A 21,186-nucleotide genomic window follows, 5' to 3' on the forward strand; every position below is an offset into this window, starting at 1 on the left:
TCTGAATAAGATAAACTGTACAGAATAAATGTTGGAAAACCTATGTAAAGCAATGGGAAGTCGAGAATTTGACTTTTTTTTTTTTTTTTAAACCCATGATTTAGTCACCTGCTGCAGTCTAGTCACACCTTTCCTGACTGATAGCAGCTTCTGACTCAAACCACATGTATACGTGAGGGCTAGTAAAATAGGTTGTGAGTCAGTTTTTATTGTGTTCTCATTTTTGGTCACTTGTAACTGTTGAGCGATTTTTTCAGGCACTCAGAAAAGTTCATCTCTTAGCTAAAACTTTCTAGGTGTAGTCTCCAAGAGAAGGTCTTAGATCTTAGAAGATGTAATTTATTTCAAGTTTACAGATTCATTCATAAAAGATCATCATAAAGTAGAAGAGCCTTGAAATAAACACACTAAAAATAAAAAAGATATTATATAAATAAACACAAATCACAGTTCTCAAATCTGATACAGAATTTGCAGGGACATTAATAACATTTAACACTCCCCCTCCCCTTTTCTTTAGCACGGGGAGAGAGTATAATGAATTCCTGAGGGCTCATATCACTTAGTCACTTGATGTGTGAAAGGATATGGATACTGTCATACAGGCTTTATTTTGTATTGGTGTTCTTATGGCAGTGTTACAAAAGCTGCTTAAAGTATCAGGCCTCCTTCACTTTTTAAGAGCTAATTAAAAATGGCCCCATCTTTCCCTCTTCTTTAGACTTTCTCTTCTTCAGTCTACTTTTTAGGTTTTCCCAGTTTGACTTTTCCTTCCCAGAGACTATTATAGTGAACAGAGCACCACTGGGAACAGGAAGATTGGTGTCCCCTGCATCTTTTACAAGTCCCCTGCAGCTGCATCTGTCTCCTTATCTGTAAAAGAAAGTTGTCACGTAGGTGACAACTACTTTCTCTTTCAGCTCTAAAATTCTCTACTGGCCTTTTTTCTGTCCACTGCTCTACCTTTTCCCTATTCCCTACGTTAGCTATTCACCATGCATAGTGGTTTGAAAGTACTCCTCAGATAAACATGGTCGTTGGGAAACATCAGTAAGTGTAGTTACTGGTAAGAGACAAGAGTTTAGAAGTTCTTGTTTTGGTAGTTTCTCACTTTGTTTACCTAATGCCCTAGCCACGTATAGCCTGCAGCCATATTTTATTTGGTTGGCTCGGTGGTTGCTGCAAAATAAATCTGTAATATAATTTTACTCATCAGAGAATAAAAATTTTAAGGCTTGACATTATCTAATATTGGTGAAGGTGTAGAGAATGCTTACTTTCACACATTGTTGTGGGAATGAAATTGGTACATCTTTTTTTGGAGGGCAGTTTAGCTGTATCAGTCAGTATTTTTAGAGTACATATAAATTGATTCGGTGACTCCAAAAGCCTCTTAAAAAAACTCATATGCAAATACTAAGATATCTATCCAAGGATGTTCATTACTGTGTTGTTTGTAATAGCAAAAGTTTGGAAATATCTTGTGTTTCCACTAAGAAGGAAAATATTTAATGGGTATGTTTGACTTTTTATTTATATATGCAAGTATTCATATTGTATACATCCATATCATACAGACATTTAAAATAAAACAAATGAAGTTGATCTGTATGTACTGACATAATTTAAATAGAAAAGACACATAACGTATGTTCACTATGACCCATTTATATAAAAAGAACATAATTGTATACATATATGTATATAACTGGATAGGAAATGGCTGGAAGGTTACATACCAAACTGTTAACAGTAATTACCCTCCAGAGAGAAAAATGGTATTGAGATGGAGAGAGAGGAGTAAGTTCATTTTTTACAATTTACACTTACCTATTAAATTGTAAAAAGTAATATGTATTATTGGTATAAAAATGAACAAAAGGAAAAGCAAAACGGGAAGGATACGGAATTACTTCGTAAAGATTATAAAAAAGGCAAAAAGATTAGTAAGAAATTCATCGACAATGTCAGGCGAACATTGTTTAGGGGATATTTCTAAAACTTCAGGATCAGATAGGAAACGCTTTTGGCCAGGGCGGTCCAGCACTTACAGTAGCAGCTCTGCCGTTCCATTTCTCTGTGTGTCCAACTCATTATTCTTACTTGTCTGTGTTCTGCAGGTAACCCGGGACCAGATGAAGGTGTTTATACAGCAGGAATTTAAGAAAGTTCAGAAAGTGATTGCTGATGAGGAGCAGAAGGCCCTTCATCTAGTGGACATCCAGGAAGCAATGGCTACCGCTCATGTGACTGAGATACTGGCAGACATCCAGTCCCACATGGATAGGTTGATGACTCAGATGGCCCAAGCCAAGGAACAACATGATACCTCTAATGAATCAGCTGAGCCAAAGGCAGAGGTAAAGGAGAATGCCTGTAATTATTCGTAGCAGAAGTTGGAGGAAACGGACTGCCGTGTTTGTTAGCTCTGGAAATTCTCCTTTGTGGTCCCTAAACATGAGTGAATTGAAAGCTCAGATAGGGTGTGAGTGTTTAGATCGGTGTATAAACCAATATGGGAGTATTGGCTGCTAGGGCCTACACCCGGCAGCTGGAGCTGGCAAAATATTTGTCTACGATGACTTAAAGGAGTATAGTCGATAGGGCAAATACTAATCACAGTTAAGGAGGGAAGTGAGAAATCAGAGTCACAGAAGAAGGCAGTTGACAGATTTTCCAGTTGTGAAATGAGCCTCCAGATAAAGTCATCACAGGGATGACAACAAGGTGAATGAGAGTAAGTCAGGATGTAGGGCATAAAGCAGCCCAGAATGAAAGGTTTTGGACTGATTTTGTGAGTAGTGAAAAGGAGCCTCAGCTTGGTTTTTATATGGCGCCAACTGCATAAATTGGGGGCATTAACTGTTGGATTAAGAGAGGCATGTGGCACTGGATCAAAAAAGGTGTGAATGAGGGGCACCTGGGTGGCTCAGGAGAAGTAGGTTAAGCATCCCTACTTTGGCTCAGGTCATGATCTCGCAGTTCGTGAGTTCAAGCCCTGCGTTGGGCTGTGTGCTGACAGCTCGGAGCCTGGAGCCTGCTGGGATTCCACAGCTCCCTCTCTCTCTCTCTCTCTGTCCCTCCCTGGCTTGTGCTCACTTGCTCTCGCTCTCGCTCTCTCAAAAATAAATAATAAAAATTAAGAAAAAAAAAAGGTGTGAATGAAGGACACAAGGTATATGTTGAATCACTACAGATGTTAGTCACTGTATTCATTGTTATTTTGTAACAGGCAGAAAAGGTCTTAGGCATTTTACCAAACAACATATTCTGGCATTTAGAATATAATTGTAAAATAAAATTTAAGACAGCCATTTGAAAAAAATATTATGGAATTTATATTTCAGCCACTGTTGAAAATTCTGGTCAAGCTTATGCCAGAAGGGTAGGCCCTTCTAGAAGAAAACCTAGGGCAGTCCTGTGGACTTTCCAGGACTGCTACTCACTCACTGAGCTTACTGCTTAGCTAGCAGGCTTGCCTTGGCCCGGTACAGCCTAGCCACAGAATACACCAGACAACGGAAGAGCCAAGGTATAATCCAGGAGGCAGGTATTGTCTGAGCCTACCTGACAGAAAATGTAAGAGACTATTGGACAGTTATCTGCTTCACTCACCCAAGGTTCTTGATTAATTTTCATCCGTGTGTGAAAGGGATAAAATAGGTCTTGTTCTTTTCATTTTATCCTCCCCAGAATTAAGAAAGTGTGTGCCTAAGTAAGTTTCTAGCTAGGAAGAGAGCAGTTTATATTCATCATTTCACTTAATTCTTATATCAGCATCCATTATCTTTGTTTTACAGATGGGATATTGAGATACAGAGAACTGCAGAGATGCTGAGCCAGTATCATTTAGTTAGTAGAAAATGGAGCCAGGATTCAGATCTAAGTCCATCTTGTCCCAGTTGCCTGTGTGTTTTCCCTACTGCATGCTGTATGCCAAGTGTTCCATTTGTTTATGTGGGGAAAATGAAGAGAATTAGTGTCCTAGACGGCTTTGCACTCCTAAGATCTTTTATAGTGTCGAGGTGCTCACTTTGTATCTTAAACAAAAAATTCAACCAGGGTTAACTCAAGGGATCAATGACCTAACTCTGTCCCAAATTCTCTGCAAATCGGACCCCCACATTTTTGTGTGTGTTGATTAGGTTGCTTTTTCAAAAGTAAAGATTTAATTTTTAGAGATATCTCTTTTATTTTCATTTCAAATAATGAATTTAGTCCCTCCCCTGCATTAACTGCCCTCTAAGCACGTCAGCTGCTCAGCTGAGCTGTGCTTGTTAACTCTGATGGAATTACTCCTAGGGATGCAAAACCGACAAGGCCTAAGGACCAGGCTGTGGACAGAATAAGCTGTTAAAGACAAAAAGTAGCATTCAGCTGGCTAGGGCTTTTACAAAGAGCTGTTCTCATCTAATAGCCTCTTGTTCCAGCTAATCTGGTAACTTACTGATCAGAGCAAATCCCCAGTACCTCTCTTTCACTCAACAGAGGAATTCTTTTCTTCCTTTTGCATGTTCTAGATTTTTTTTTTTTAATCATCTGCATTTGGATTTGGCCAAAAGATTCTTCCCTGCAACATTTTATTAGAAATTTTCAAACATATCGCAGAATTGAAAGGATTTTACAGATTACACCCTATACTTCCACCTAGATTCTACCATTAACATTTTTAATTAACATTTTAATATTCCTGAATCATGATATATACATAGCCATCTTTCCAGCCTTCCAATCTTCAATGCATCTTATTTTTTGATGCATTTAAAATCAAATTGCAGTTTCTGATTCTGAACAAGATAGAGTAAACATATTTCACTTTATTCCACTAATCACAGCAAAAATTCCCGAACAAAATATTCAAATCACCTACCAGAAGACTCTTAAAAGCGTGGAGAAAAGATGGTCCTGATTTGGGATCTTGGGATCTTGGGATTTGAGGAACTACATGGCAGCGAGTTCTCTGGGATTTTTCTTGCTTCCGTATATCCTGGCCTGGGTGCCCTGCAAACTGGAAATCCTAGTGAGCACAGACAAAAAGAAAATCTCCAAGAAAAGCCTGCTCTCTTTAGTTAGAGGACTAGGAAAAAGGGCACTTCGGCTATAGAGAAAGCTTTTGACCATCTTACATATTCTGAAAACACACACCATGAATAATGCTGCACCCCTTCCCAGCCCCAGATGGCACTGCAGTAGTGGAGCCAGTGGAGTGAAAACCTATTTTTTATCCTCCCCTGCTTTTCCCTGGAGCCTCTAGGTGAAAGACTGGCTTCTGTCATCACCCCTGCCTCTCTCAGTAGTCAGTGGTGCCCATCTCCCATGGAGCCTGTGGGTAGAACTCTTACTTACACCCCTGCCCTGCAGCATCAGGAAAGAAGTAGTATCCCTCCCCTATGGAGACTGTAGATGGAGTTCTAACTCTTCCCTCCCCACCCCTACACTAACTAGACAATATACCTCCCTAACGGGGGGGTCAGCGCGTAGAACCTCATCTTCCACTCTTACCCGGTAGTAATGAATTGGTGCCCCTGCTCCAGCTAGCACTGTGCTGACTATAGCATGGAGTTTTGTCATGTAGTGGGGCAGACCAGAATAGCACTGCAGAATCTTTTAAACTAAATTGATGTTTGAACCATAGTCCACAGACCTGATCTAGGACATGTGTTCTGATTCTTTTTTTAAAAACCATAATTTATTTTTATTTTTATTTTATTTTATTTATTTTTAAATTCAAGTATAGCTGATGTACAATGTTACATTAATGTAAGAGGACATATGTTTTGAATTTAAATAGGTTGACGTCTTGCTAGAATAGAAGATTTAAATAGGAATCAGATTCTCAAATACTCAAATGTTCAGGATACAGTCCAAAATCACTCATTATACCAAGAACCAATAAATCTCAATTCTGAGAAAAGGCCACAACCAAGATGACACAGATTTTAGAATTATCAAAGGATTTTAAAGCCACTATTTAATGAAAATGACTCAGTGAGCAGTGAACACATGCTCTGGAAACAAATGAAAACTAAAAAATCTCAGCAAAGATATAAAAGATATAAAGAAGGACCAAATGAAAATTTTAGAACTGAAAAATACAGTAACTGACATAAAACATTCACTGGATTGGCTCAGTAGCAAATTGGAGATAAGAGAGGAAAGAATTGATGAATTTGAAGATATAGATCCAATCTGAACAACCAAGAAAAAAAGAAAACTAAAACTGAGTCCCAAGGACCTGTGGGACAATAAAAAAAGACCTAATATACACGTCACCCACGTCCAGGAGGTGAGCAAAAAGAATGTGGGGCTGAAAAAAAAATTGAAGAAATAATGGCTCAAAACTTTTAAAATTTGGTTGAAAGACATAAACCTAGAGATTTAAGAAGTTGAATGAGGGGCGCCTGGGTGGCGCAGTCGGTTAAGCGTCCGACTTCAGCCAGGTCACGATCTCGCGGTCCATGAGTTCGAGCCCCGCGTCGGGCTGTGGGCTGATGGCTCAGAGCCTGGAGCCTGTTTCTGATTCTGTGTCTCCCTCTCTCTCTGCCCCTCCCCCGTTCATGCTCTGTCTCTCTCTGTCCCAAAAATAAATAAACGTTGAAAAAAAAAATTAAAAAAAAAAAAAAGAAGTTGAATGAACCCAGGCAAGATAAATCTAAGAAATTCATACCCAGACACATTAAAATCAAACTAATGAAGGACAAAAAAAATCTCGAAAGCAAAGTAGCTACAGAGAAATGACACATTAGCTATGGGGAACAATAATTTGAATGAATGTGGTGTATATAAGATAATTTGTTCCGTATCGAAGTGATTATATGGGTGTTTTAAATTATTTTATTGTAATGGCTGATTATATTGATTAATTTTATAATATTAAATCAACCTTGCATTTCTGAGATAAACTCCCTCTTGGCCATTATGTATTTATTATCTGGGTTCAATTAAAATTTTTATGTTTGTGTTCAATGAGGGATATTCATCTGTAGTTTGATATTTTTATAACATCATTGTCAGGCTTACATATTAGGGTTAGCTGGCCTCAGAAAACAAGCTGAGAAGTATCCCCCCCTCATCTTCTGAAAGTTTGTGTGTGATTGATGTTATCTCTCCCTTAAATATTTGGTAGTGTTTACTAGCAAGATCATCTACCCTGGAACTTCTTAATGTAAAGGTTTTTGATAACCAATTTAATTTCTTTAATATAGAGCTATTTTGGTTTCATGTTTATTTAAATTTAATTTGTGTTGTATTTAAGTTGTGTTGTGTTTATTTAAATTTGTGCTGTAATTTTCACAGAATTTGTTGTTTTCATTTAAGTGGTAGTTTTTACTGTGAAGTTGTTCATAGTGTTTTCTTGTTATTTTTTTAACTACAGCATCTAGAATGATAACCTGTCTTTCATTATTGATAACTTGTGATTTTTCTCTTTTTTTTATTGAGCAGTCTAATTGCTATTTTATTAATTTGGTTAGTGTTAAAGAACTTTTTGATTTGCTAATTTTATTCTTTCCTATTTTGTTTATATCTGTTTTTATTTCCTTTTTTTCTGCTTAGTTTGAGTTTACTCGTTCTTTTTTCTAGCTTTATGAATCATTGATTTTGCTACCTTTTAAAGTCAGTTTTCAAACCTGTACATTTCTCTCTAAGCACTGCTTTAGTTGAATCCTAAACTTTGGCTGTGTTCTATTTTCAGTATCATTCAGTTTGAAATATTTTTCATTTACCATGTGATATCTTTTATTTACTCACTGATTATTTATAAGTGTCTTGTTTAGTTTCCAAATACTAGGGATTTTCCTACATGTCATACTGTTATTCATTCCTAACTTTTTCCATTGTGATGATCAGAGAACATGTTCTGAATGATTTCAAGCTTTTAAGATTTATTGAGACGTATTTTGTGGCCCAGCATATGGTCTATCTTGGTAAATGCATATGTGCACCTGTTTTGTAGTTTGTGGTTGTAGTGTTCTATTAAATATCACTTAGTGCTCAAATAATTTATGTTTTTACTTATTTTTGTGTCCAGTTCTATCAACTGCTGAGAAGGGTTAAATTTCTAAGGATGATTAAGGAATTATTTATTTCTCTTTTTAACTCTATCAATTTCTTGAGATATTTTGGAAGTCTCTTCAAGCAAATACATGCTTATGATTGTTATGTCTTTCTGATGAATTGACCCTTTAATCATTATAAAAAGTCCCTCTTTTTCTCTGACAATACTCTTTGTATTCATGTGTATTTTATCTAACATTAGTAGAGCTGACCCAGTCTTCTACTTACTGTTATACATGGTATGTTTCTATCCATTTGTTTTTGGTCTATCTTTTGTTAAAGGTGTGTTTCTCTTAGGCAGCGTATGGCTGGGTCTTACTTATTCTTTCATCTTCCGGATAATCTCTGCCTTTTAATTGAAGTATGCAGCCCATTAACATTTAATGTTATTACTAACCTGGTTGAATTTAGGTCAGCCATGATTTGTTTTCTGTTTATCCCTCTATTTCTATTCCTCTTGTCTTTTCCTGTCTTCTTTTGGATTTTTGAATTCACTGTTAATTGAATTCCATTTTAATATATTTTTTGGGCTTTTAGCTCTGTTACTTTATTCTTATTTTGTAGTGGTTTCAATGGGGATTATAACATATATATTGTGATGTATGTAATATATGTTATATATATGTATAGATCCTTACATTTTCTGTCTACTTATAATTAATATAGTACCACTTCTTATAAAATGTGGATACCTTGAAACTATATAGGCCAATTCTCTTTTTATGTTCTTTATGTTATAGTTATGTCATATGTAAAAAATCTACATTATAAACACTACAAGGCAGTTATAATTTTATATCAAACAGTCACATGCTTCTAAAGAAGTTAAGGAAAACAGGGGTTCCTCGGTGGCTCAATCGGTTGGGTGCCCAGCACTTGATTTCAGCTCAGGTCATGATTCCGGGATTATGGGATCAAGCCCCACGTTGGATTCTGCTCTGAGCCTGGAGCCTGCTTGGGATTCTGTCTCACTCTCCCTTTGCCCCTCTCCCCCACTCACACATTCTCTCTTTCCCAAAATAAATAAAATTCTTTTTTTAAGTTAAGGACAATAAAATCATAATTTTGTATCTGTATATATCTAGTTTTTAAGCAGGTTTGTGATAATAGTTGTGTAACTGTGAATTTAAAATTATTGAATATACACTTAAAACAGGTAATTTTATGGTATGATAAATTATACCTCAATGAAGCTGTTAAAAACAAAAATTGTAAATATTCTACCTGCTCAAGTGCCATTTGCCTTTGATTTATGAAGATTATTTAAAAACCCGTCCATTAACACAGTGTGCCTGTTTTAAGAAATCTTCAGTAGGATCAATTTGATTAGGCCAAGTAGAATCACAGAGCTTCTGGTTGAGGAAGTCCAGAGATGATAAGGTTTTTTAGTGGCATTTCTTTTTAAAAACGCATTTCTAATAAATCTTTTTGGGTCCTCTTATAGAATATAGGGTATGGGAGGAATTTCAGTACCACTCCCATAGGTCTAATGGGAGGTGCTCTTTCCCCTCTTCAAATAACTAACTAAATAAAGTTGTTTCCTTCTTAATCACTATAGAATATTAAAAACTTATAGACAGAGCAGAAAGTAAATGCACTAAATTGGTAGTTATCATTGGGCATTTTTTCCTTTTTTCTTCTTTTTTTGGTGTATGTTTTTTCCCCCAGCTTTACTTTATTTTTTTTTTTTCAACGTTTATTTATTTTCGGGACAGAGAGAGACAGAGCATGAACAGGGGAGGGGCAGAGAGAGAGGGAGGCACAGAATCGGAAACAGGCTCCAGGCTCTGAGCCGTCAGCCCAGAGCCCGACGCGGGGCTCGAACTCACAGACCACGAGATCGTGACCTGGCTGAAGTCGGACGCTTAACCGACTGCGCCACCCAGGCGCCCCTCCCCCAGCTTTATTGAGATAAATAGACATATATGTAAGTTTCAGGTGTACGAGTGTCATGATTTAATACATACATATATTGCAAAATGGTTGTTACCACAGTAAAGTTGGTTAACCTATTCATCCATCCCCTCATGCTCTTTTTTCTTAACATTATATATTAAATTTCCTCATATTATTAGAAATTCTTCATAAGCATAATGTTTGAATCTCAATGATACAAACTTTACTTAATCTTAGGTTACTTCTGACTTCTGACTACCATTTATTACATTACAGGGCATAAGTCATAAGTAATTACTGAGTCAAAAGTATGGGCATTTTTTAGGCTTTTGTACCTATTGTAAAGTGTCCATAGAACAGTTACATCAGTGCAGATTTTCATCATCAGTTTTGACAGTCTGTCGTTTTTTGCCTGAATTTTATCAACTTCTTTGCCAAAGTCAAGTACTTTTCAAGTATTTTTATTTGCACGTCGTGAGTACTTCCATCTCTTGTCTAGTTGGAAGAGAAGAGTACTGAGCTACATGAGATAATTTTAGAAAAAGTTCCAATGAGCAAATAATTAAAAGTGATACGTGCATACCCTAAACATTTATTTTAAGCTTGAAATACATATCTGTATATTTCTTTGATTTTGAGTCAGGTTCTTTTCTTTAAGAATATGGGTTTGCCACGTGGAGTGGAGCATCATGTTCCTGGCATAAACCACATCCATACTGCACTGTTTATAAGGCCCAATTTCAGGATAACATTTGAAGCAAACTGAATGTAGAACCCTAGACTTGTATATTTTATTTTTTCTAATATTTTGCATGTGTCTCACCTACACCGGAGTTGACAGCAGTTTTTAAGTAACTCCTCTTCATTCAACTTAGTTTTCATGGAAGCAGCAGTACCCTCCTTCATTCACTTTTTGCTATTTAGTAAGATGTGCTGTCCTAATTACAAGTTCAGCTGACATAAACAGGCTTAGCAACAAACTTGCTTGATACTTGGTGAACATACATTTCCTCTGGTGGAAGGAGAAACAAGAGGTCGTAGGTACTAGAAAGTAGCTGACCAGCCAAGAACATACAGGATATTTGATGGAGGGATTGGAAAGCACTGCTTAATCTAACAGGTCATTTAAAGAGAAGCTGTTGTTTTGCAGGCTTTCACTTATAATACTCTCTGACACCAAAATTCACTCGCAGTGGGGGTAGAAATTAATCTTAATTCCTACTTACATCTTGCCTTCCTTCCTTCCCATTCTTGAATAATTATTACACACCTTGTGCTGTGTTAGGTGCAACTAATAAAGAGATTAACAACACACAGTTTCTGTTCTCAAGGAGTTAAAATCCAAAGAGGGAGCTACTGTATGGTACTGTCACTGTTGGTTTTCTGCTAGAACCAGCCCAGAAGTATGAGCCATGGAAATATGGAGGACAGAGTAGGATTACCTCGCCCAATCTGTCAGTGAGGGAAAATTTCCAAGTGAGGCTTGATCTGACAGGATGGATGGGAATTAGGCTTTCATAATAGGAGGGACTAGCATGCACACTCTTACAAGGAAGATTTGCAGACTTCTGGATGTCTGCTGACCTATTCAAAATTGCCCTATGTGTGTGTGTGTGTGTGTTCTTTCATTTATCCATTCCTTCAACAGTTGAAACGCTCACCCTGGTCTTTCTCCATGCTTTGTGAGAGTGATTATTGCTTCTGAAAAGCCACATATCTATAAGCAGAAATGAATGAATGTAAAAGCACTGTCTTATGCCCCATCTTCTCTGTCCTTTCCCACTCTCCCTAGAGACGTTATTAATCAATTCAGGGAAAGTACAATAATGGGCACCATTTGTCGAACACTTATAATGTACCAGACACTTACTCAGTGTTCTACATGTTTTCTCATTTATTTTAACCCGTATTGCCACCCTGTGAGGTAAGAATTAGGATCCCTATGTGTAGAGCAGGGAACTGAACCTTGGGGAGTTAAGGCAAATTGCCAAAAGCTTCACTGTTGGAATTGACGGACCCGAATTTGAGACCATGTTTCTCTAAGTCAGAAACCCCATCTCTTAACTGCTGCGCCAAGATACAGGATTGTGAGGAGGACTGACTCTAAATCATGGGAGAGTTTGGCTACTTTTTTCCAAAAGATTCTCCTAGACAATTACTTTGAACATTCAAAGATAATTGAAAAATTGTATTGAGGTTTAATTAAGTCATTGATAGTTATGTAACTCATATTCAATTTAAATTCTATGAAGTTTTTTCTTACTAGATTATAGTTCCCATAAGACCTGCTAGTCGATCAAAATGCAAAGAAAGCTTCCAACACTCCTATGCCCTCCTTCCACCGCTCGCCCCACTTCTCTCGTTGGAGTGTGGATGATTAGTGCCCTGACCAAGACTGCAAGTCCTTCGCAGTCTGCTAAAAATGCCCTCCTTCTCCAACCTCCAGTGTATCGTCTGATTTAAATCACCTTTCTGGCTACAGCTGTCCTTTTAGGCTTGTGCCCCAGCAGTCCCCCTTGACCTCAGTCGCACTCGCAGCCCTCCAGCCCCACACCACCGCCACCTCCCCTGCCTGGAACACACACAAACACGTCCCCGTTCTCTAGTTTCATTAAACTCAAAATTCCTTAAAAATACTTTTTTTTTTTTTTAAATTGCTATGCCTTTGCTCTTACTAGTCTGGTGCCCTTCCCACTCACCTTCTGTTGTCAACTTGGGAAAATCCTGCTTATCCTTCAAGGGCCAATATAAATGTCACCTTCTCTGTGAAGCCCTCCCTCCCCCCTTCCCCAGAAGAGGCAGTGTTTGTCATTTCCCTTCTGACTCTTAAAGCAGTCTGTCTATTTCTTTGGTAGAGCCCTCGACACAGTTCATTTTCTGTCTCTTTTTGTCTGTTTCCCCTGCTCCTGAATGGGAGCTCCTAGGTTAGATCATTATTTATCTTTCACCCTCAGTGCCCACACGTAGTAGTTTCTTAATGATCATACTGAATCGTTACTGATATTGATACTAACCTTTATTAAGTGCATCCTATATCTTAGGCACTGTGCTTGATGTTTATACATAAATATTTCCCTGTTTAATCCTCATACTCCTTGTATACTGTATTACACCTTGTTTTACAAAGTAGGAAACTGAAGTTAAGTGAGGCAAAATAACTTGACCAGGGTGACACAAGTGGATGGAGTAAAGATTTGAGAGTGTCTGACTCCAGAGTTCATTCCTTTATACCGACAGAAACAGTCAATCTGATACATTCCCTGGGGACTTACCAACAACTAGGAGATAGATTCTCTATTGAGACCAAACCTGAATGGCTAAAGAGAAGCATGTAAAATACCCTGTAACCAAAAGGATGAGTGAGGTCCCTTGGAAAAGGCTTGAGAGTCATTTGAAAAATTTTGTTTATTCGCAAGAAGAGGCTCAAAGGACTCTGTTCTGATCACTGGTAAAGTTAGGTTCAGAAAATCCAGTACCCAGACAAATAACCCTCACACACTGTTTTTGCAGACAGGGATGAGAAAAAGAGAAAAGCCGGTGTTGGGCTGAAGGATGTTGTGGATCATCAAATGCCAGAGCTACCCTTTTACAAAGGAGAAGACCAAAGGTCCAGATTCATTAATTAACTTGCCCAAGGGCACATAGCTAATAAATAACAGAGCTGGGCCTAGAATCCCCATTTTTTGAGTCCCAGTTCAGTGCCCTTTCTACCATAGTGTGCTCTATATTAGAGTTGCTATGTTCATGTTTGGAGAAAAAATGCTGGACCAAGGCAGAAATGAGTCTTTGAAGGAAACAGCTTGATGCCTTTGGAGCTGGTCAGCTTTTGCCTAAGACCTGCTGCTATTTTTGGGCTCTTGGTTTGCTCAGAACTAAATACTGCCAGCCATACAAATAAAAAGGCAAGGCTATTATTTAGGCCTCCTAGGTCTGTGCATTCACTTATCTGCTTGCAAGGGCAAATTATCAGTTCATCTCTGCTGGGCAGTTCGAGCATAGGATTATATTAGCCCTTGTCTTAGCCCTTGGACATCTACTGGTATGTCTCTGTTAAAATAAATGCACAAGCCATGCTTCTGCGTTGCCAGAGGAGAGGGAAAAGAAGGAAAATAAATCTGTCTCTACCAATGCCGATTTCTAATGCTGTTTCTTTCTGTTTCTTTCAGGGTGACGAGGAAGGACCCAGGTAAGATCACATTATCGCTGCTTGTCTGTTCTCAGAAATGAAGTAGAGTGACATTTGTGGCCTTTTAATGCCCCATGAAATATGGACAGCCAAAGAACAGCACAGAAAAGGGCTCAACATCTTAAGCCGGGGCTTTGAAGATCTTATTTTGTAAGGCTCCCATCTCCCTCCCCATCTATGCCATTTCCTGCCTGTAACCTTCAGATAAAGGTAGACTTTAAAGCATGTAATGACAGTAACTTCAGAATACCTTGTTAAGAAGAGTAGGCACTATATTTGAATGGTAATTAGGCTCTCAGGTGGACTGCCTAGATAAACTTTTGCATTGTTCTTTCTTGATTGGAATTGGATTGCTTTTTTTTTTTTTTAATGGGCTCTGGATCCAATATTCTTTATTTCTGATCTATAACATCTTTGTGTCTGACTACAGACACCTATACCATGAATCCTATGATATTATGGAACTTCGGTTAGGAAAAAAAAAATCCTTTCTGCTTCTGTATCATCACATGAGATTTGAAAGCGTGTTTCATTATTGCCTCAGCCTTGCAGTAAATCTGGAATTTGGTTTACTTACCTCTGCTGTCCTGCTGCTCAGATGGTGAGAACGGGCTCTTGGAAATGCTGCAGCTTGGCCATCAACACAATCAGGGGGCTTCTGTGCAAAGTAAAATACAACGTCCAGATGGGTCCCCTGTGTCACATAGGATCAACAAGGACTGTTAAGGCTAGAGATACCAGGAAGTTCATTTAGGCCACTGCTATTCAAGCTTTAGTTTTAGAAGAAGTGCCCTTGTTTTCAAATGAGCTTTTGAGTAGAATCCCAATGTACAAACCTAGGGTTCCTCAGAACTCAGTTTGAAAATCACTTATCTAGTTCAAATTTCTCATTGAAAGAAGCTAAATGACTTGTCCAAGGTACCTTACTGGAATCAGCGTCTGGTCCTTCCTTGGTTTCATTTATAAACAAACAAATAAAGTTTCTTCTTCTTTCTTTTTCTGCCCCCATATCCTGAGCCTCTTCCTCGGTGCCATGTTACCGCACATCTTGTCTCTCCTAATGCTTTGGAACTGTGCTTCTCAGCGTAGATCTATCTCCTTGTCTACTGTGGCTAAAGCCACAGGCGCCCTGGCTTTAAAACTGCAGAGCCTCAGGAAATTTCTTCAAACTCCTCTTCCCAGTTGTTCTCAGGAACAGACTTCTGTGTTGTGGTTCACTTATTTCCTCCCTCCCTCCTTGCTTCCCTCTTTCCCTCCCTCTCTTTAAAAAAAAAAAAATTTTTTTTTTATGTTTATTCACTTTTTGAGAGACAGAGTAGGAGCAGGGAATGGGCAGAGAGAGAGAGAGAGAGGGAGACACAGAATCCTAAGCAGGCTCCAGGCTCTGTGCTGACAGCTGAGAGCCCAACGCAGGGCTTAAACTCACAAACCATGAGATTGTGACCTGAGCCGAAGTCAGATACTTAACCAACTGAGCCACCCAGGTGCCCCGCCCACCTTTCTTTTCTTATGACCTACTATGTGTCAGGCACCGTGCTACATACTGGGTATACAGTAATAACTAAGACAGACATGGTTCCTATCTTTGTGGGAGAAACAAGCGTATAATCGGGCCCCTACACTGTGGGTGAAGTGCTATGATTAAGGGAAGTTTAGGCTGCTTTAGGAAAGCTCCTAAGTCAGTGTTGGAGGATAAGGGAAGGCTTTCCAGAAAAGGTTATATATGAACAGAGCTCTAAAAGATGAGAAGGCAGGCAAAGGAGGAGGAGGAGGGGGTAGGGTTGTTCTAGGGAGAGAGAACAACTTGTGGGAAAGCTCTAGATAAGAGAAGTGTGGAGCAAAGAAAGCCGAATCCAGATCATTTAGGGCCTTAGAGGCCACCTATGGTGTATGAGCGCTAGCTTGCCGGCAGTGAGAAAGCATTAGAGAATTGTAAATGGGAATTGACCCCGATAGATTTGCATTTTGGAAGTCCCCCCTGCATGCCTGAACTGGAAGTGGATTAACACCAGAGCCTGGGAGCCTAACTCCACATCTTCTCTAGTTATTGACCGGGTTTTTACCATTTTGCACAGACCTTCGGTTTCAACAGACTCTAAATTGTCTCCTTGGCACTCCATCTCTCCTACTGTCAAGACTAGCTCTAGCTCCTGAAAATCTGGGCCGAGTACAGCCCTGAACCTTCTTCGTCCCCAGAAAGAACATTCAGACAAGACCAAATAATGAAAACACCTTAGCAGAGGTAATGTGGCTTGGAGGAGCCTGATTAGGATGAACACACTTGTCTTGTCTTCATGGGTACATGTCAGGGGCATGTTGAGTAGAAGAATACAGGGACCTTATGAAGAGAATACCTCACTTCCAAGATACTATTTAGTGTAAGATCCTGGTTGTAGAGTTTAATTGCAGATACCCTTGTGTCATTTTGACAAGGCAGTCGTGAAGCATAGTTTCTTTACGAGCAGCCACGAAGTCAAGCTGTCTCCCTAAGCGAGGCTGTCATGGATGTTAGCAGGGACTCTTTTGGACCGGGACTCAACAGAACCCTCTTGTGGTACGATGAGCACTTGAAGAACATGTTCTGATTTGGCAGAAAGAGAAAAGAGGAGTCAAATTTTCTTCTTAAACTTTAAATTTATACTCGTTGGTTCCATTCAGTTTGTGTTGAACTACCATTTGGCTCAGTTAATTCCAATTAACACTTCAGGGCGGATTGCCTTTGATCTGAAATTTCTCTCATTTATGATATACACTTCACCATCCCAATAAACCAAATTGAGTTTTGTTCCAAAGGCTCCTGTGTTGCTGACAGTATTAAATGAGAGTTTGATGTGTACGGGAGACAGAAAGGAAGTGCGGGTCTGCCTGCACAGGGGACAGAAGAGGAATGAATCGGGAGTCTCTGCATCCAGGTCTCTTGGATGGTTATACCTGTGTCTCCTTTGCTGGCATTCTTTCCGTACAGCCGCTTCCCCACTGTCTGCATGGAAGTCCAGCCTCAATCCACAGTGGCGGGAACAAAGGAGAGTTCCTGTCCTGTTGAAACGTCTTCTGTTTGTAACAGAGGTCTCTCGGCTGGGGTCTCCCTGCCTTCTTCCTCCTTTCCCTTCTGACTCCCCAAGCCATTTGACATGACATGTCTCAGTATTGTACTTTTGGTCCTGTCTGTTCCTTGCCCTGAATTGTATTGTGTAGTTGTCCTACTAATCAATAACAGTAATAATCATAGCTGTCACTTACTGAAGGTTTACTAGGTACGGTGTTTTTATATATATCCTCATTTAATCCTCATGTAAAGCCTATGATGTGGTTATTATCTCACTTGTAAAATGAGGAAATTAATGCTCAGAAGGATGAACTTGCCCTAGATCACAGAGCTAGTAAGTCGCAGAGCTAGGATTTGAATCCAGTCTGGCTTCAGGGTTCATGCCCTCCACCACCATTTGGACTATCTGCCCTCATCGGCCAGAAAGCTGTGAGAGCCGGGAGGCTTCACGCCTACTCCTCGGGGGATCACCTTGCTCTTGTTCCTCTGACCTGGGAGGTCTTGACTTGCTTTGACACTGAATTGCTGGGGCCTCTGTTTTCTGCAAGCTGCCTCTCCCCTCCTTAGCCTCTGTCATCCTAAAAGGATATTTCTTCACTTACCCGCACACAGTGCCCTTTCAGGGTCAGCAGCAAACGGGGCCCTTTCAGACTCCCTGGGGAGCAGGCGGCCAGGCCTTCCTTTGACCCACTCCCCCCACCCCGCCCCCGCAGAATCGGCCGCATGTTGCCCCTGCATCTGGTGGTCTACTCCTCAAATCCACGTGATGGCTACATAGATAGTGAGGGTCCTTGGAGGGCGTGGAGGAACAAAAGTCCTCATGTGTACAACATGGATATTACCCATCGTGGAGTCATCTTTTAAGAGGGTGTCTTTGAAGCCCAGAGTGATTTTTTTTTTTTCCAAGCAAAAAAAGCAATTTACACTTTTGGCAGCAATTTTCTGTCTTCTCTGTGCTATTACGGGAGATCTTGTGTTCACTCCCTCACAGATCGGCTCCTCAGCGCCTGCTGGAGCCCGCTGAGAAGTGATATATATTCCAGGAGAGGGGGTGGCAATAGATGCTGCTGCCTTAAAGCTGTTTTGTAGTGGGAGGAAGTCAGAGAGGGAAGGACCCCGAAACTCTTGTGCTCGGAGGAAAAAGGAGCAAGATCAATATGAAATCTTGATTTGTTATTGAGGTGTTCTGTGATTTTTTTTTTTTTAACATAGAGGAAAATGGCTTTTTAATAGTAACAACCATATTTGGGACTTCTGTAGAATATTTCATCTTCAGAGCTGGCTTTTATTCAGGCAAAAAGCTCCCGCTGAGATCAGTGTGAATCTGACCCGTGCCGATTCTGTGATCAAACAGGCAGCGAGTTCTGAAGGAGTAGGAGCTCAAGGAGAGTCAGCAGACCTGCCTTCTATTCTTGGTCTGCCTGAGACTGACTGCGTGACCTTGGGCTAGTCATTCAACCTCATTGCCTCTGTGTAGGCTGCTTTTATTTCTCTGTAAACACTAGCCTTTCTTCCCCCTGCTCTCCACCCAGTTTTGGGGGATGTGGTTGTGTGAAGAAATACAGTCTTATATCACATATGGAGTGGAAAGAATCTGCTTCTTAGAGATTCTGTAATTTAGTAGATTCTCAAAAAAATCTTCTGAATTTTGTTTCTTTAAAAATCTTCTTTTTTTTTTTTTTTTTTAATTTTTTTTTTTTTCAACGTTTATTTATTTTTGGGACAGAGAGAGACAGAGCATGAACGGGGAAGGGGCAGAGAGAGAGGGAGACACAGAATCGGAAACAGGCTCCAGGCTCTGAGCCATCAGCCCAGAGCCTGACGCGGGGCTCGAACTCACGGACCGCGAGAACGTGACCTGGCTGAAGGACGCTTAACCGACTGCGCCACCCAGGCGCCCCACTTTAAAAATCTTCTTGGGGCTGTATACAAGGTACTCTTCCCCACCCCCAAAATAATAACCGTATGTTCTTAGACATGACATCTCTCCTCCTGACAACTTAGTTTGTAGAGATAAAAGAGAACTAAATCAGTGATACACTTAGGTTTCTTTTGTCCTCTGATTGCAAATTCATGACTTGGTTTTTGCACTGTCTTCATTTCAGAAGACCTAGCTCGAAGCCAAAGAAAATGGCTCAGATACTTGTGACATGGGATGGAGTGATCAGGGCTGCTTATTATACAGAAGTGGGGTCCCAGCATCTAAGCTGGCCTCCTGTACAGAGAATCTCTTAACTGTCTCATTTCCCTGTCACAGAACCTGGGTTGACTTTGCTTTCCCCTGCTGATGTGGATCGTTTATCCCCTACTCTCCCAGGTGAGGGATGGAGTTCTGCTGTGCATTATGCTGCCTCTCAGTAATAGAAGCTAACGTAATTGATTTTCAGATATTTACCCATGATAGTCACTTTATCTTATTTTATGCATATTGGTATACAACCAGAGGATGCAGGCACAGCTGGAAAATTCAGCCAGGGTGCCTCTGGTTTACCTCCATCGGCCTCACACTAGAAATGGCGGCCAGGAGCAGCTGCCTGCCTTTTTGGGCTGTGCATATCGCTAGCAACAGCAAGAGCCCCAGTGGGAAGGGGCCGGGTGTCCCTTTGCATACTGTGGTTTTACTGGGAACATTTATGTGTGTTACCTCATTTATTTCTCATATCAGTCCTCATAGGTGGCTAATCCATTATCCAGAGCTGCAGAGAGGTGATACCTACGTGAGGTGACACAGCTGAAAAACGGTAGCACTGGTGTTCAGACTCCAGTAGTCTGACTCGAACATGTGACTCTTAACCACTGCACCGTCACAGTGCTCGGTAAGAAGTATGTTGGATGTAGAGTAGGGTACAGCCAACGCAGAGCAGAGAGTCAGAAAAGATAACATTTGTGCTGGACTTCGAAGAATGGGTATGGGTAGGCTTTTCCAGGTGGAGAGGGTACAAAGGCCATCCAAGCAGAGGGACCAGCATGTCTCAAGGCTCGGAGGAAAAACGCATGTGCTGTGTGAGGAATGGTGAGCCACTGCATGACCGGACTGTGGCAGGAGGTGGGCCTAACAGATGGGTGGGTTCACCCTGCAGAGGGTCTTGTGCGCTATGCTGGGATGCCAGAAGGTTGTCCTATCGCTTTGTCCTTACTATAGAAGAAGTGGACAGACTTCTAAATCTTGCGGGTCTCTTCCTGTAGTTGTATCTCATGATTTGTTATGGGTAAATTGTTTGCTCTCTTATGCCTCAGTTTCCCCATCAAAATAACACATCCTGTTAAACTTAAAGACAAGTATGCCGTGAAGCATTGAAAGTGTGTTCTTTCGGGTTTCTTTTTTTAGATGTAAAAACAAGCAGCTGAGCTAAAGTAGCTGAAGAGGGAAATTGTTTGATTTGTGTCTTATAACCCTATTTTGACAGCTCCTGCCTTCCTCAAACTTAAAATCGGGTTTGGAAAGTAGTTACCTAGTTCCAAATTAATAGAGAAAAGGAGTACTAAAGCCCCGACATTTTCCAAATAGATTTAGGACTAAAGATATTTTTTAAAACCTTGTCAAAGAATTAAATCGATGTCACATTTGTCCCTGAGTTAGATCCGGTGCTGAAGAGTCTGGCTGGAGCCTACTTCTCTTCTTCCTTGTTTGTCTTCATAGCCATTTTGGACCAGCAATTAAACATAATTCGTTTGAGGAAGTCACAAAACTCCAGTCTGTGTTTTAAGAATAACTAGATTGGATGTCATTGCCTGTGCCCCCCTCCTGGGGCAGCCATTGTAAAATTGTCGTTAGTGGTGTCTTTTTCATTTTAGGAGAAACCAGCCAAGCTCTAGCATCTTCTCACTTGCTCCCAGTGAGAGGCACGTAAGAGGTCAATAATTCCATTTTCCCAACAGCTTCCGAGGATCTTTCCTTTACCCAGAAACCCGCAGCATCCATGACAGATGCTGGGAGCAGAAGTTGGTGTGTTTTTGTGATTTGGTTTGTTTTTGTTTTCTTTTCTCCTTCAAAGATGATGTG

General features: G+C 40.1%; 1 protein-coding gene across 1 annotated transcript in view; it reads left to right on the forward strand.

Moving 5' to 3' along the window:
- TRIM44 (tripartite motif containing 44) overlaps positions 1–21,186 on the forward strand; it is a 111,373-nt gene that overhangs the window by 43,328 nt on the left and 46,859 nt on the right. Inside the window, exons 3-4 of the mRNA XM_030331404.1 lie at positions 2,121–2,360; positions 14,118–14,137. Of these exons, the coding sequence (XP_030187264.1) occupies positions 2,121–2,360; positions 14,118–14,137 (260 nt within the window). The remainder of the gene's footprint in view (positions 1–2,120; positions 2,361–14,117; positions 14,138–21,186) is intronic.

Source organism: Lynx canadensis, chromosome D1 (genome assembly GCF_007474595.2).
Source record: "Lynx canadensis isolate LIC74 chromosome D1, mLynCan4.pri.v2, whole genome shotgun sequence".
Classification (NCBI taxonomy): domain Eukaryota; kingdom Metazoa; phylum Chordata; class Mammalia; order Carnivora; family Felidae; genus Lynx; species Lynx canadensis.